The sequence below is a fragment of the Clinocottus analis genome, unplaced genomic scaffold, assembly GCF_023055335.1.
Source record: "Clinocottus analis isolate CAN_PGR_092001 unplaced genomic scaffold, fCliAna1.0.p SCAF_21, whole genome shotgun sequence".
In the NCBI taxonomy this organism is placed as follows: Eukaryota; Metazoa; Chordata; class Actinopteri; order Perciformes; family Cottidae; genus Clinocottus; species Clinocottus analis.
In genome coordinates this window covers 9,231,000-9,248,817 of record NW_027175943.1, presented here as the reverse complement: position 1 = coordinate 9,248,817, position 17,818 = coordinate 9,231,000, and the positions used below count along the sequence as shown (strand labels likewise).

The 17,818-nt window shown below is 42.4% G+C and overlaps 1 protein-coding gene across 1 annotated transcript in view; it reads left to right on the top strand.

Moving 5' to 3' along the window:
* pcxb (pyruvate carboxylase b) overlaps positions 1 to 17,818 on the top strand; it is a 253,655-nt gene that overhangs the window by 194,545 nt on the left and 41,292 nt on the right. Inside the window, exons 13-17 of the mRNA XM_068587655.1 lie at positions 447 to 591; positions 1,555 to 1,644; positions 7,450 to 7,671; positions 12,889 to 13,045; positions 15,886 to 16,126. Of these exons, the coding sequence (XP_068443756.1) occupies positions 447 to 591; positions 1,555 to 1,644; positions 7,450 to 7,671; positions 12,889 to 13,045; positions 15,886 to 16,126 (855 nt within the window). The remainder of the gene's footprint in view (positions 1 to 446; positions 592 to 1,554; positions 1,645 to 7,449; positions 7,672 to 12,888; positions 13,046 to 15,885; positions 16,127 to 17,818) is intronic.

Below are 17,818 nucleotides of genomic sequence, written 5' to 3'. Positions count from 1 at the left end.
AACAAATGTAGTAATGAAATTAACTCGAACAATTACATCTCTTCTCTCTCATCCACTCCTCCCTCCTTTGTTCATTTGGAGCGCTTAATTGGCGTGATAATACTTTTGAGGCAAACAAACAACAACAAAATACGGAATGTAATTACTTTCAACAGTTGGCTTTCTCTCTTTGCTCTGATTGTGTGTGTTTGTGCTTCGCCTGTTGAAGCTGAGATTGCGCAGCGTTTAGTGTCCTCTGTTATTCGAATGTGGCTCTTTAGCAAAGTCTTGTCTTCAAAAGAACTTCCATTTTTCTTTCTTTATGATTCATTTGCAGAACAGGACTCGAGTTTGCCCCTCTATACTTTGTGTATTTTGTAGTTACATCTGCCTCAGCGCGCCCTTTGTGTCAAAAGCTCAATAAAGACAGCAAGGAATTAAAAACAACCTCTTGTTTCTCCGTCCAGACCAACATCCCATTCCTGCAGAACGTTTTCAACAACCACCAGTTCCTCCACTCCACCGTGGACACCCAGTTCATCGACGAGAACCAGGAACTCTTCAACCTCAAACCAACCCAGAACCGAGCCCAGAAGCTTCTGCACTACCTGGGTGAGTGACTCAAAAGCTGTGACATCACAGCTGTGTTTTTGGAGCGCCTTGTATCTAATGGTGAGGTCAGTCTGTTCCAAACTGTTCATTCAACTAGGCTTTTATACAATCAGCCATAATTGCACGGTTAATAGCTCTGAAATATCCCATGAGCGAATATGTACTTATTTCTGTGACTTCCACAGTAGTTTATCAATCTTTTAACCAGGAAGTAAGTGTATTAGCTGAGCTCATTCTGGTGATTTCAGTGAGGGGAAAAAAACAAGAATTATGACATGCTGGCTCAGAGGAAAAATGAAAGATAACACCATTTAGACTTGAAATCTGTGATATTACGGTTAGAAGATAAAAAACAGAGAGGGGAGAAGTACCGAGCTGGTTTGTATATGACTCACACTTTAAACCAGTGATGTTTAACCCAAGGTTCTAACAATCGGCTGAAAAATAAAAGGTGTCATGCTCTTCGCTTTATAGTGTATTCATTTTTAAGCCCTTAAGGTGAAACATAGTCTGTAAAATCCAGATTTCTTTCGTTACATACACTTAAGGGAATTATTGAAGCGGTGAAGACCGACATGCACATTGATATGAATAATGTAATTATTGGGTCTGTACAGTATAATAAGGGTAGATTTTGGTTCATCTCGAGCCATAGAGAAAGCTCAATGCGGAAAAACAAACTGGAATCTGTGGCGATCGTGGATGAAGAAAAGATGAGACGTATTACAAAAGGCATTCACTTCAGTTGACCTTGAGGATTGGTGTGAAAGATTTATTTGTTACAGCACGTATAGTAAATACCTCTAAATCACAAAACAGGACACGTGACCATGAGCCTTACCAGCCTCAGTATGTTTTATAACCCTTGATTTATTTTCGACTTCTTTTCTTTATTGTCATCATTTCATGTTTGCTATGTTACAGAACTGCATCTGACCTGTCTTGTATTTGTGTATGCTGCAGGTCATGTGATGGTGAATGGACCAACTACACCCATTCCAGTCAAGGCCAAGCCTTCCTCCATAGACCCAGTCATCCCTCCTGGCACCATGGGTATGTAGATCGCGTGCAGTTCAGCTAATAGCAATGCAAAATTCACACTCTATCTCACATTATTATGCCAACCCAGTTCCGACTCCAAAGTCACCTTCTTCATTCACCTGTCAAAATACAATTTTATACCCTGCCAAAGCATTCAAAGCAGATTGTGTAATGGAGCTCCAGCAATGAAAAAAAAAAAAAAAACGTTTTCACAGTGTAGTTCTGTGGGTTGGACAATGTGTCAACGAGACCAGCAACTGATAATTTCATTCTGTCTTTGCACAATTTTTTTTGAAGCCGTCTCTGGACACCGTTACCATCACAATGCATCATCCCCCCCTTATTGCATGTATTACGTTAGGATTAATTTAGCGAGGTGCTGCCACTGCAAGGGTGAGGGGTTTCATTTCTTCTGGGACACCCATGCTAAAAATGTAAACACTTGTGGATCCGTAGGGCACTTTGGATAAAAGCCCCCGCCGAATGACAAATGGGCTGTCGGAACTGGCCGTAGCTGTAGGCGGAAAGGCCTTCCTAAATGGCTCAGTTTAGCACTCAGGGAGGAAAGGGGTTTTGGCCCAGAGTGCTTTGCTGAGCAGTGAGTACAGCGGTGAGAGGGTGCAGTTCATTGTTCGTGAAGGCAGAAGTTCTATGCTTCTCACCCTGCTCTGCACCAGCGCCCCTGGAGTCTCTCAGGAAAGGCCTAAGGCCAAGCTGGGCTCTTTGACGAGCTTGTTGAGCCACTTAGAGTCTCTGGAGTTGAGCTCTGTTGGTTTTGCTCCTTTCAATACCTAGAGTGTCTTCCTGAGTTTTGAAAGGTTAAACTAAGGCTAAAATATAAATACTTATCTTGAAATAACGATATGAGGAGCTAATTTGTGTCAACGAAATAGGCTTTTTTTTTTTTTTTTAAAAATAGTATTATGTTTAGAAAATGTCTCGATCTGTCACTTTTTGTCCTTTTCCTCTGCGCTCCAAGCTTTATTTCTGCAAGGGGGTTTCAAACTGACAAGAATTTCTGCAGCTGCTCCTTTTGACAGCCGCAAAATAGTGAGCTGTATCAATCTGACATGTTTATCAGCGCCCTGTTCTGCCTCAGCACATACCCCAGCGTGCCCAGTAAACACAAATTCCTAACAAAATAATGTGAATAATATGAATCCTAATCAGGCATAACTAATCAAATCTGACATCTAAACACCCTGCACAGTGGAACGGGATGGCGTAGAGAAGGACAATATAATCTGCCGTGTTTGTGTAAGTCTGCCTGTGAGTTAGAAAGCGTGCGTCTCCGTGCCTTCCCGCTACTTGTCTGCTCGTGGAAGGCTTGTGTTCACGCCTATCATTGCCTGTCTATCATATTGCAGCAGGCGCACGGTATTTACTTTTGAAAATCAAACACTTGCGCAGACGCGTACCGTTGTGAGCAGGTACTCTGCAGACGGTTTGTGTACATTCTCACCCCTCCTCACACACACACACACACACACTTACTGTAAACAGCTGATGAAGTAGTGTATGCAGCACAGGCACGCACAGAGGCATACCTAAAGCCTAGTAATGAGATTTGTAATGTGCTTATATCCTTTCTTTCATTCGGCGGAGGGATTGGGAGAAGAGAGGGATTAGGCCTGTATTATCACACTCTGTGGATGGAGGGAGGGACAGGGGCATGGAAGGAGAAGGGGGTTATGAAACGGGGGGAGGGGGGTTTGCAGGGTATAATCCCTATACGTAGAGAAAATCACCATTGTGGCAGGCACGGGGATGTGGTCAAAGATAGATAGATGCATGGAGAAAGAGGGGAGGCTGAGGAGTGTTACTGTGGACCACCCGCAGAAAAGAGTGGAGCAAAGATCAGAACATTCTCATCCTTCAAAAAAGCATCACACCTGCAGATAAGGAGAAAGAGGAACGGTGAGGAGAAGAACTATTCTCCAGCAGCTCCCTACTCCACACCGGGGGAGAGAGGGGAGTGAAAGTGTTCCTGAAAGACAGGCCGAGGGTGTCCTGACACAACACGTTAAGTACTGGAAGGCCATTATTTTCTAATTAGGATTTGTAGTCTAAAACGTTCCCTGTGTAGGCTGATTGCTGGTGCTTCATCGATGGTGGAGAAGTACACCTTGTTCCAATTATTGTCTGGATTTATTTAATGGAGGACATGTAGAGGTTAATCACCAGATGCCTGTGAGCTAGCTTGTGGAAGTCTGACTAATAAAAATGACAGACTACTTTCCTTCTCCCATTTGTGCGCTGTTCTGGTGCACAAATGGACTTAGTGTCTCAAATAAGTTGCTGTTTCTAGTTTTTCGATGCTTTCATTAGCCATCTTCAAACGGTTGTATTTATTTCTTTGTTTTGCTTTTGTTTAGCTCCAAAACTCATCCCCGGGTAGCTTAAAAGAGTCATAAAGAGTCTTAAATGTGGCTTTCTGAAACCTCAAGATACTCTCTGCGCGTGTACTGCAAGGTAACTTTTTTCTTCTTTTTTGTTCTTGAAACATTTCTTTCAGTTTGTTTGTTTCACACGTCCCATACCGCTATATTGAAGAACTCTGTCCTTGAAGCTCGTGCCAGTCAAAAGTTTTCCAGCAGGCGTATTTTTAGACGTTATGGCAAATACAAGCAATAATTAAATTCAAATGTAACATACATATTTGGGTACAGTAACATGGATTTAGGCCCCGTTTACACGAGGGGAAAACGCATTCTTGCGGTTTGGCCTTTCATTTACACGAAAACGGAGATTTTATCACTGAAAACGATCATTTCTAAAAACTCCTGCCAAAGCGGAGATCTGTGAAAACTCCGTTTTCGTGTTTGCGTGTGCACTCGGTCAAACGGAGTCTTAGGTCCTCAAACGTCAGCGTACGCGACTAACAATGCATCACGTCATATATGAGCGTCCTCTGTTTACATTTTGCTTACTGATCACGGCGCTCGGTGGCGTATCATGCGGGTTCATGTCAACTGAAACTTTTTGGGAAACGATCACGTGTGTACGACGTTATTTTTGAAAACGGAGGGGCAGAAATATTCGTTTTGGTGAATACCCGTCTACGCCCGTCTTATTTTGTGAATTCTAAATGATTAAACTTCTCTGTTGCGCGCTGCCGTAGCAACTCGTTAACAAACCTGCTTTGCACATGTTCCGGCTTAAGTGATTTCCAGCACACCTGACTACAATAAAGCACTGATTAGCGCTCCCTCCAGGGTGTGCCAATTAAAAGTTTCCTGAACACAAAGACATTTAACAGTCTTCTCAGGAGATACCGGCCCAGTACGGTGACGACTCAAGATGTTATTCCTCTGAGATTATCTTCTACACAAATTTCAAATAAATGACACCAGCCTGGGATAAAGAGGAGAGGAGCGAGGGCTAAGAAGCTAGATAGCCAGAGCCCGGTGTTTTTGATGCAAAGAAAAGTGTGTGTAAGTGGGTCATTTGTCGAGCACAGCATCCACTTGGGACTTATGTCTCCTTATTGCTTTTTGTTTCTGCAGCGTACGATACGACACGCACACACAAATCCACCTGAACACTGTGACCTCTGTTTCTCTCTCCTGGAGATGTATCACATGCAGAGGCCATTGTTTTGGTCCCAGTAGTCCCAGTACACAAGGCCCTAATTTCCTCTGAATTATGTCAAGGAGTGGTAAAACAAAACAGACATAGAAAGCAAGTTTGTGTGAGAAATGGGAGGACTTTGAGCATGAATAATTTTCTTCTGTGTGTATAGGTGTGCGGGGTGTTCTCCAGTCAGCCGTATTACACACAGATCTTGATAAGTTCAAAGTGTCTGTATCTATTTGCTACGGCAGCGTGATTTCACAGAGCTCATTTAGCCTAGAGAATATTCAGCGACGCAGAGATGGAGGGAAAGTGAGATGGGGTGGAGTGAGAGGGACAGCGGGTTGGAGGAGAACTAAGCCGGCAGACCTCATTAACTAATTTAATTGATTGATTATTGTACACACTGCAGTGAAAATAGATCCCAATTCCACCTCCAATATTTGATTGCCTCTGGTTGTGCTTGTGTTAAATTGCAAGGCATGGAGAATAAAGAGCGATGAGGAAAGAATGGGATTAAAATAAGAGGGTTGGTTAAGGCAGAGCCCGTAGGGCAAGGTTTCTGCACTATTTAACTTGTTTGTTTTGGGAACTATTTAGTTTTTATGATCTGGAAATTATGGCATTTGTCTTGGGGATTCCACAGCAATAGCTTATATTCCTCCTTGTGAAAGCTTTTAGCGTCTGATGGAGGTTGGATGAGAAACACTTATCTTATGCCAACATGTCAGGCAGTCTTCATCCTGGGTTTCTTGGGGTGTGGATCTTACATGGTTTCTGAAACCTTTAATTAGATATTGCTATATGTTATGTACCTTATGTACCTTTAGATCATATATAAGCTTCCATAGCTCTTAAGCGGCACATCTCCATGGATGGCAATGTTAATCCGACATGTTGTACCATGCTGAATTATTTATAGGATGGATTGCTATGAAATTATTTATAAGACAGTCATGGTCTCCATGGGATAAACCTGGCGTTTTATATAGAGGTCACTAGCGGGTCAAAATGTTCACTTCTCCATTAAATTATCTCTATCTTAACAGGATAGAATGACAGACATGTTTGTATGAGACATGTGTGGTCTCCAGAAGATTGATTATAATACTCTTTGTGTTTAGGTATCCTTTCTGTGCTTTCGTGAGTTTCCCGTTTTTGGTTTTGAGTGAAATATCTCAACGACTATTGGATGGATTGCCATGACACTTGTTATGGACAAGCGTGCCCCACAGGACGAATCCTAAGTACTTTTCCTCTAGTGCCAAAATGCCATACTAAGTACCTGCAAAGCTAATGACCTTCCCATGTATACTTTGTGTTAAGTGCTAATTATGAGCCGTTAGCTTGCATTAACTAACATGGTGCGCATGGAAAACATTACACTGGCCAAACATCAGCATGTTTAAGTTGTCATTCTGAGCATGTTAGCATCCTGCGTTAGCATTTAGCTAGAAAATACAACCTCACAGGGCTACGTGCATTAGCTGTAGACTTTGGTCTGGGGATAATTGTTGAGTTTTAAGATTAATGTTTTAGTTATAGGGATATATGACACATCAATGTAAAAGAACATGGGTTGAAAAAGAATATGAAATATAGAATCCCGGTGTAATCCATGTAGCTGCCTCCACACAAAATAAATTGAAAATAGAACATAAACATATGTCATGCTCAAAATATGGTCATCAAGGCAGCGCTTAAATTTGGCACCTAAAAGCACGGTCTCCGGCCTGATAAGGCTGAGCAATTAGAGACGCACGGAAAGTGCAAAAGCAGCCATTCTGGATCCGGTTTGCCTTCCGGTAGCAACCATACAGTACCGAGCTCAGTCACTGGGATCTCTTGTTTCCCTCAACAGTAGCTGCTTACTTTATATAGAAAAGCATGGCCGGATGAGTCACTGTCAGCAGGAGAAATCCATTTTTACAAATCGGTGGGTGGTGTGTCTAATAAGATGGCTGCTGGGCTTAAGTTCTTGTTTTCTTTTCTAGTCAATCTCCTTGAGCTGAGGGCGATTTAAACAGGCATGAGAGGAGGCCAAGTCGAGTGCCAGACATGTTAAAAGCACAACTTAAGAAGAGAACACTGTGTGAATTACAGCAGCTTACCTGCTCGCCCGGGCTGCTCGAATATCGTGTGGACATTCCCTATTGATTTCTCATACAACCGATTATTACCATTAGCCTCCTTTATCATTCTTTTCAACATTAATTTGTCATTCTCTCTCTCCTCCACTGTCAGGCGATCCTCCAATAGGTTTTCGTGACGTGTTGCTGCGTGACGGTCCCGAGGGATTCGCCAAGGCTGTCCGTGCCCACCAAGGCCTGTTGCTAATGGATACCACCTTCAGGGATGCCCACCAATCGCTCCTGGCAACCAGGGTTCGGACCCACGACCTGAAGAAGATCTCGCCATTTGTCAGCCATAACTTCAGCAACCTTTTCAGCCTGGAGAACTGGGGAGGTGAGTGTCTTTGTGCTGAACGGCAAAGTACGGAATCTTTTCATCAATGTGTAATAATTCCACACGTAACCACAAAATACTTGTTTCGGTCCGGATTAAACAGATGCAAACTAGTACGATGCTGGTTGGCAGAGCTGGGCTAGCAGTTTCCCTCTGCCTCCAGTCTGTAAGCTAAGCTAACTGTCTCCTTGTTCCAGTGATTTGGCACTCAGAAGATTCATAGTAACAAGGAAATACCCATGATTTTGCATTGTCATGTAACATAGGCCTGAATTTCCCTTTTTCTGATGGTTATCATTTTAATGAAACTCTTTCAGTATGTGCCCCCACATTTGAATGTGTCAGCCATGCCTGTTCTCTCCATTCTCTTCCCACTCTCGCTGTAGATCCGTTCCGTGTTTCGCTCATGACAGTGATTGTTCCTCTCTGTTTTTCTGCTTTGAGCTATGACAATCATGTGCCATTGAAAGCGTATCTCATAGCTCCATCTCCTCTCCCACAAGTCAGTCTTTGGCGAGTTCCCTCAATAGACACCGCATGTACTTTTTGCCTGCTCTTGAATGAATAGAGAAAATCATCCCTTATTGAAACTTCTTGAGGCATGAACAGTCCAATATAGCGATAATAAGCACTTACTTGTAATTGTCCCGAGAAAAAAATTGGGTGCCTCTCGTGTGTAGAAGAGTCGACGACGGGTCCAATTATCAACACTTTTTTCTAATGGTGTGATGTGAAGTGCAATTGTTATGAACTGGTTTCAAAGAGTAAATTCAATGTTCCTGTTTAAACACTGAGAATACTCACATTTGTGGAAGAGATATGCCCAGTAAACCTCTTGAGGTTGAAACATTTAATTTAATGCTCAATTATAGAAAACCACTCAGAGTGATTATGCTTATTTTACTTGGAGTGCTTTCAGTAGATCACAAGAACAAACATAAGAACCAAACAACAAAGGCCTGCAGTAAAACAAAAAAGGGTTCTGTTTCAGTGACTGTGCTCATTGTTAGATGGTGAAGCAAAGTGAGAAGGAAACAAAAAAGGCAAGCAGAGACTCTCCACTGAAACCTTTTTTCAGTGCAGTGAAGTCTTTCTAAGAGTAACCTCCTCCTGGTAGCTGATAATGGTGCACAGGTTAGGCTGAAACACTATTTCATTACTGTGGGAGAGCATGTTGAGCACATGTCACATCCAGTAACTGTCTACATCCCATGTTTGAACAGATAAAAAGGTTATTGCAAAAGTAAAACTGAGGGAATATTTGGACAGACAGGGCTTAAACGCTTCCCGGACTGCCACCTTGCAGTATATCGTGGCGTCATTACAAGTCTGACCGGAGAAAGATGACACCGGTTCAACTAAGCCACGTTTCTGTTGTCACATTAAAAGTACATCTTTGAAGAGAGCCTGTGAGACCTCTCGGTGAACTCAGTTCTTCACTCTGCAGGATATTGTTAAAAAGGTGGCCCTCTCCTCTCTGTATGGCTCATTATGTGGTGGGAGCCAGTTCTGAAAGGGGAAAAGGCTTTCATTCAGAGACATAGATTCCTTTTTAACAGTTTGTTATCTTATATTTGAAGACTTTGAAAGAGACTTCAGTTATAGTCACGCAGCAATAACAGAACCTGTCTGATGGCGATACGCCAGAGGATCCTTTCACTCCTACACGGTATCACTACACAGTCCAGCATGGATAGTTGAACCCTTAAAATGACAGTGATGAATCTTCTTTTTCTGGACCAGGAAGCTCATCGCACAGGAATGTGTATATATGTTATACTAATGAAAGGGAACAAACTGAGCTTTTGATCAGGTTCTTCATCTGGTCAGAAACGGGAAGCTGAAAAAACTGCTCACAAACCCTGATAGAAAGATGAAAATGATTCGAGATGTTCATCGAATGTTGATGAATAAAAGATCCCCAAAAACAGTGAACTTTTCCTTTTTTTCAAACAATTTACAGCGATATGACATGATGTCATCCACTGATCATTCTGAGCTGAGCTGACAGTATGGAGCTGCATCTTTATGTGGGCATTTGCTACAGTAGAAACTCAAAGTAAACACCGCAGAACTGTCTGGCCTCTGAGTCGAATATAGTTAAGATAAAACGAGAAGAGAAAGGTGAATACATCTTCCTTTGCGTCCTCCGTCTGAGCGCTCTCATAAAGCGTGGATGCATGAATTGCAGTGGGAGTCGCGTTTTGAAATCTTCTGTCAATGGAAGCTCTCGAAGTTCAAACAGTGTTCCGTCTTCATAAAAGCGTCGGAGCGAGTGAATCTATGTGCGTCTCTCTCCGATCCAGACAACGGCAGCAATAGCACATCATTGGAATCCAATGAAGAACAGGAGTCAGACGTTTTAAACGCCCCCTGACATGATGGTTCTGTAATGGGCTGACAAAATGAGTCGAGGAGATCGTCTCTCCCGTTTAAGAAAAGTTACAGAGAGAGAGAGAGAGAGAGAAATGTAATATGCTAGTGGACCCTCTTGAGATGTCAGTAGTTCCTGCATGATATGATTTTGAGTCAGAGAGCACAGAATAGTGCATTCATAATTATTTGAACACTTAAAGGCGGAACACATTCTTCAGCTAGAAATCTCCCTCCTGAATCCCTCCGGCGACCAGTGCAACAGTACAATAGCGTTAATGTACTGATGTTAATTTTACATGTTTAATCCATATCAGCTTTTTTCTTCTACTCTAAAAGAAGCCAGTGTTCTTTTTTTTTTTAAACTAAATACACTACTTCTTTGTGGGTCATGCGTTTAGCTTTCCTTGTTTTTTATATATCGCCTTTTCTGTCTCTTTCATCTACTCCTTTTCTCTTTTTGAAGTGTCCGGTCCAATCGGACACTTCATCCGGTGTTATTTTCTCACACTTCATGCGGCTCCTTCAGAGCCGCACACGGCAAATAATACGGTGTTCACAGGGCGAGTAGTACTCACCGTGAGGAGTGTACTTAGTTGGCGAGCGAGATTACAGGAGGGCCTCTTTGATAAAGACAATGTTGTAATCTTTTAGAGTATGTCAGGTTACGGTGTGAATCTCAGACCCCCTTCCTCTCCGTTAAACGTCCTTCATTCACTCAGCTTTCGGTGCCCACAGTTCCCAGATACGCTATTAGCCGGCCGCGCTCTCGCCTGATATTGATTCAGCTTGTGAAACACAAATCAGACTACCATGATGCTGCAGTGAAAAAGTTCAGCTCCAGCACACACTGTCCCACAAGGACAGTGTGTAATTGTACCTTTAAACAGCTCCTCATAAATCACCCAATGGCCATAGAAGGAAAAAACTACCAAGCCGCTATTGATAGGAAGTCCCTATACAATACACGTTTATTACAAAGTGATCAAAGGTTGAGAATATTACACATTCGGTCGAGCTTGAATTACTTTCCCGAAAGAAATTGCTCAGGAATATGACCATGTGAGTATTAAACACATTATCCTGATGCAAGAATGTGAAAAAAGCAAAGTTGTATGTGGAATACAGTATTGCTTTCACATGTTTCAGCCGCTTAGCGGCACAATGAATCATCGGAGATATTAAGCCTGTGAAAGCCCTTTTAGGATTACGTCCCTTCCTGATATGGTGTTTCTCCCTACACCGTGGAAGATGCAGTCAAAGGAACTAGGTCACGTTATGTGTCTATGGTTCCTACCATCGATTTCACAGTTGGCAAATGTATCTGATGGTAATGCGGCAGATTCCTCATTACATGTTGGTGTGTGCCCTGCTGCATGATCAGTGTTTAGGACAACCGTTGCACATTTTAAGAAATATGAGCTGTTTCCTGGTCGACACACACACACACACACACACACACACTCATGAAGCCTGACCAGGACTGGCAACAACAACAAATCAACCAATCCAGAGCGATTAACTGCAATCGCAGAGACATAAAAATTGATCTGACAGGATAAACCGTCTGATGCATCAGGGCCATACTTGCACACTTAAGCAAAAATGTGTGTGTGTGTGTGTGTGTGTGTGTGTGTGTGTGTGTGTGTGTGTGTGTGTGTGTGTGTGTGTGTGTGTGTGTGTGTGTGTGTGTCAATAATTCAAATTCTAGATATTAATCATTTTTATTTATCGTGGGCTTTACCTTTTATTGGCTCAAACGATAGAAGTGTTAAAGAACTTTATTTTTCCACTAGTGGAGATTTGGATGAAGTAAAGAGTTTGTCAATATGAGAGCATTTAGTGTTTATTATTATTGAGTTCTGGATAAAGACTTCTCTTAGCTACCACGCCTACAGAAGATCTTACTGGCCCATATAGTCCCACAGCACCTTTTCCAGGTGAGAAGTCCCAAAATAAGGCAATTGTCTCCGTTCCTCAAGCATTACATGCGGTGTAAAATACTTTGCAACCGTGGGCTTTGCCTAACAGCCCTGTTTCCATCTTTCTCCCTGATCGCTTTCAGCTCATCTTCATGACAGATTGTCGGCTGCCTATCTGCCCGGTGCCCGTGCCTAATGTTCTGATATTTGTGGCCAGCTGTCGGCCTTCATTCCTGTTATCAAATTATTAGAGGAACTACTTCTGCTGTCCCCGATGAATTCCTCGTTCAGCGTCACGTTTTGATATCCCGCCCGCTATAATACATTAATACTAATATGTTTAACATCAGATAGGATGGCTTGGAGTCATTTCTGCTCCAAATCAGTGGTTTAAGAGATGCTGACGCAGGCTGAAATCTAATTCGAGGGGGAGGAAGTGGTAATTGATTAAGGGGAGGGTATCCAGACCAGGGCAATACTGCTCCTCCCAGAGTGTGGAACAAGCAATTGCGCTTAGTATTCTCACTGTGTCCAAATGCACAAGTGCACAGAAAGTGAAATTTAATGATGACAGTGTTGGATCAGCAGAAAACCACTGGAGGCTTCAATATTTCTGGCTGATATGATAAACGGGTATGAGATTCTCTAATCTACTCCCCCAAGAAAGGGAAATGAGAGATTGCTATCTCGTTTTTTTTTTTTACCTCTCCCACCGAAATATTTCTTTGATTTTAAAGTGACTTTAGAATGAAATGATGAAAGTATCATCAGACATTGTGTGTGTGCGTGTGCGCACGCGTGTATGTGTGGTGATGAGTTTTAAATATTCGTTTTGGAGTCCAACGTTTAGATAAAAGTTGGGGAGACAGATGATAAACTGCCACGTGTTTGTGTGTGTGTGTGTGTGTGTCTGTGTGCGTAGGTGCTACCTTTGATGTGGCCATGCGCTTCCTGTCAGAATGCCCATGGAGGAGACTCCAGGAGCTGAGGGCTTTGGTCCCAAACGTCCCTTTCCAGATGCTGCTGCGAGGGGCCAACGCTGTGGGCTACACCAACTACCCTGACAACGCCGTCTTTAAGTAAGTTACTCACACACACACACACACACACACACACACACACACACACACACACACACGCCATGCTTGCATTTAAAAAAAAAAAATTCTAATCTTAAATCAGTTATAAACAATTAAATGCTTAAGGGGCTAACAGGCATATCAGCAGTAGTTTTATCATGAATATGTATGCATTCTTTTCATTCCAAATCCATACATTATCTCCTATAATGCGAGGGGATGAACACAAAGCAGGGCTCTAAATGTAGGTCGATGCACACGATGGCTTAATCTGCATTGTCTATGTACGCATTGAATACTACGCACGATGAGTGTAGTGTGAAGTATGTAGATACAGTCAACCTCATTATGTTTGTTATTTTTAATTGACCTTTATTTTACGAAGATATTTACCATCTAGAGTCAAAACTTATTTTTAAAGAATAAACAAGGGACTTAAAAAACCACATCGCAAAAAAGTTTGTAATTTTCCAATTCAACATTTTTTCACTGTGTTGAAAACATTAGAGAATTGTTGCAAAACATCAATTTGAATAACATTTTCTAGACGGCGGCTTCTGCAAATTGTTTACTCTGCCGCGCGCACCTTGGCAGTCTAGCAGCAGTCTAACAGCGCCATATAAAACATTTACATAAACACAATAACACAAAATCAAATGTTGCTCCTTTGTTTAAGGGTGATAGTGTCATGAAATATAACCGCAGACATTTAAAGCTTCATTGGAAAAACCTCAAAAGAAAAACATGAGATTTGATGAAGCCTAATTTTAATAGTGTACATATTAGTTCCTCACTATAACTGTTGTCTGAAGATAATATACGCAGTTGCTGTTTTTTTTTACGAGGTGAAAATACATTTAACAAGCATGATGTGTACGTCATTATATTACATAATCATCAAAAGGAGCCTATATATGCGCCGCTACTGAACTCAATCAATCCTGATATTCACGCTTGTAACTGAAATACTCAATTTCCCTTCACCTTTCATTCCACCTATGTTCTAACAATCGGTCTCTATTCATACGAAGCATGAAGCTCACACGGCTGCTTTGTCTTGTAAATGTATCTAAATCGATGTTCGGAGCAGCAGCAGCTACCCACAAACCACGCGAGTGACAAACACATTTAGTTAGGTCATATTGGTTGACGTTTTCTTGTTGCCTCTCACCACGCTCGATGAGTTCCACCACACAATTCACACACACTCACACACATCCATCATTGATACAAATGTACACCAGAAAACTCTTTAGGGCCATAAATACTCGTGTGCACACACACACGCATGTAACACTTTTCCAAACGGATTCACAAGTTAGCTCGATGACGTGGATGACTCATGTACACAAAAAGCACCTGCATTCCACAGATGAGGACACACACACACACACACACACACACACACACACACACACACGCGCGCACACAGTGTATTTCCCCTCACCTCAAATACATTAGGAGTGGCTTTATGACTAATGCAGCTGTCCCCTTCTCTCTCCTTTCCATTGAATCACACACATGCACACAGACCTCCTCGGTCCTCCCTATTTTTGTTGCGCCCCCTCTCCTATCATATAGCCATTATTTATCCCCACTCTTATAACTCCCCTTTCGTGCCTCCATTCATCTCTCCACATTACACACTTCCTCCCCTCTTTTTTAACTCTCTCTATCTAACCCGACTGCTCTATATCCCTCCCCATCCCACTCCCAGTGTCCCGTAGGGGGAGCGCCATCGAAAATGTGCACATGATTGTGATTAATGGCTTTGATCTGCTGGCCCGGCTCTCTCTCTCTCTCTCTCTCTCTCTCTCTCTCTCTCTCTCTCTCTCTCTCTCTCTCTCTCTCTCTCTCTCTCTCTCTCTCTCTCTCTCTCTCTCTCTCTCTCTCTCTCTCTCTCTCTCTCTCTCTCTCTCTCTCTCTCTCTCTCTCTCTCTCTCTCCGTCCTCCCTTTTTATTTCCATGTCACTCTCTCACCCTCAACGTATTCAGTGCAGCGGCCCGCTGCCAAGTGGCCCAAGTGTCTTTATTAACTAAATCAAATGAAAGTGTCATTTCTCTTCTTTTCGCATGTCACAGGGTCGCAGTACAGTCCACTCATCAGCAAGGGGGATGTACAATTTAAAAATGACTCGATCTCCAACTAGAACTTCTTCATCTCTTAATTTGACGGGAAAAAAACAACAACTTTCTGATGCATAACGATTACATCAGCTCTGAGTCAGATATGTAGGACAGGACCGTGTTTCTGATTTGATGCCAAACAGCGTCCACTAGAGAGCACTTGCATTGTGGTGCTAAATAAATACCGGACACACAGACGTTGGGCTGGTAATCCTCTCGTGGCACAACATTAAGTGTGTCTGTTTATTTGCCAAAACAAAAGCTCTGTGTGTGGGTAAATATTGTATTCACAGTAATACAGCTACAGTAAGCACTCACCCTGTTTATGAAAAACCTGATTAAGATACCGAGGCCAAGGCAATAATAGGAGGGATTTACCACTCGCAGCTTGGATAATGAGGCGGGTATACATTTATCTCCAGTCATTGTGGCTCCTGCAGGCTGTGTTAGCTCACTTTTCATGGAAATATCGAGGATGTTGTATCAACGCAGGTACAGCGATATTCATGAGTGCCGATACGGAGATGGATATAAACAGCTTATGCCAACCCCGAATATACACTATTATCTGAAATACACTGAGCATGGAGACAAACTCATTACATGTGTGAGCGTGAGAGAGATTGTGTGAGCATCTCGTGGTGTACAGTAAGCCTCAGCAGCGACTGCGGATTTTATCTGGCATCATGTTGCCACTCCTTCCACTCCTCCAGGTTCTGCGAGGTGGCCAAGGAGAACGGCATGGACATCTTCCGCGTGTTCGATTCCCTGAACTACTTGCCAAACATGCTGCTGGGCATGGAGGCCGCCGGGGCAGCAGGTGGCGTAGTGGAGGCGGCCATCTCGTACACGGGCGACGTCTCCGACCCGATGAGGCAGAAGTACTCTCTGGACTACTACGTGAACCTGGCAGACGAGCTCGTCAAAGCCGGAACCCACATCCTCTGTATCAAGGTGAGGAAATAAAGATCGGGGCGAGAGTTTTCACTGTGTTCTCTGAGAGTTGTTTACGAGTTCTAAAATAAGCCCATGTTTTCCCCCTTTCTGTGATAATCTAAAGCGTCTGGCACTTATTGTTTGCTTCTGAAATCCCTGCCCATCTGCCACCAGAACAACATGGAACCAGCTGGACGGATATCTTCGCTAGGGTTTTTTGACTCAGGCTTTTGAAATGCAGTCTTTCTACACATGTATGTGGTCATAATCAGGGCCTACACTAACAGACTGGAGGTCTGAAATTCTGGCTGTGTACACCCTTACGTGGCAAACGGAAGCAAACGTTCCGGTTTGATCTGAGGTGAAACGGCATCGGCAGGTATAAGCCATTTAAATTGACTAATGCAATTCCTGATGCAATTATAGTTAAACGTATTTACCAATGTTCTTTACCATGTTCTTTTACACAAAGCACATGATTGCATTTTGATGAGCATTTTAATTAATACAAATACCCTCAGGCTTAAACTGTTGAACAAGAAAGGAAAGGTTAATGGTATAATGTATATAAATACTGTATGTACACTATATATAGCCGTTCCCTGATCTTTCTTAGAAATAGGTTTCAGATTTCTGTATATCCATTTTCCCATTTATTCTGTGTGCCGTCATTCATAAGAGGCGGTTTCTGATCGGGCTGTGAACCACTCAGAGCAGGTCAGGTTGTTCCCCCATGTCGAGTGCCTCGGTATGACCCTCTTAGCTGAGGCGAGAGCAACCTTTAAGCCTTCTTCCACCTATTCTCTCCTTTCCTTTTAGGCTATTCACGAAGCATAGAGCAGGGGTAAGACCAACACCACTACCCAAGCTTTTTTCCACGACACCCTGCCAATAGGTGGCTACGCTAGGACAAATGAGGACCAGGGACAATATAACCTTGTTCCATTTACCATGGCCAGAACCGGTTTGAATGACTCAGTCGTGCCCTATTCATTTTCACAGTATTTTAAATTAAATAAGTTTAGACCTTGCATTGCTTATTGAATGAACACCGCTCAAGTTTTGCAACTTGCTTCCATTGAATTAACTTGTATACTTGAGGCTCTTATCTAAATAGCCTGATAATGCTCACATTGAATTAATTTCTTTATTCAAGCATGGCAGAATATTTTTAGACGTGAAATGATAAACTCCCGCTCTACCGCAGTGTGAACCGTCGCAAACAGCAGTGGCAATCTCATAAAAGGCCTGCACAGCTAATGAGGTTAACATTTAAAAGAGGAAATGAGCATGAATTATAACTTCATGGAGTGCAATGATCACCAGAGGGAGCGCAACTAAACATCTAAGCTCTCTCTGTGAATTTCTGTTAATATCATTTAAGCTTTATTTTTTATAATCATCCTCGCACAAGTGTGTGTATATATAAAACTTCCACTTGTGCCATTATTTGTTCTTCTAAGTTAACACTTCTCAGTGCATATCGGGTAGTTTTTAGTACATTCTAGTGCAGAATTGCTTAAACTTACAAAATGGTTTCAATTAAAACGAAAAGGTGTTGGTTTAATCTTCAGATATATTTTATTAGCGAAGACTCAATGATCATTTTGGAGAGTTTCAACAGCAAGTAGAAGATGAATTTAGAGTTATGTTTGTGAACATGTTCCTTTCCTCTTCCATTTATTTTGGGCCGTTTTTACTCATCCGATT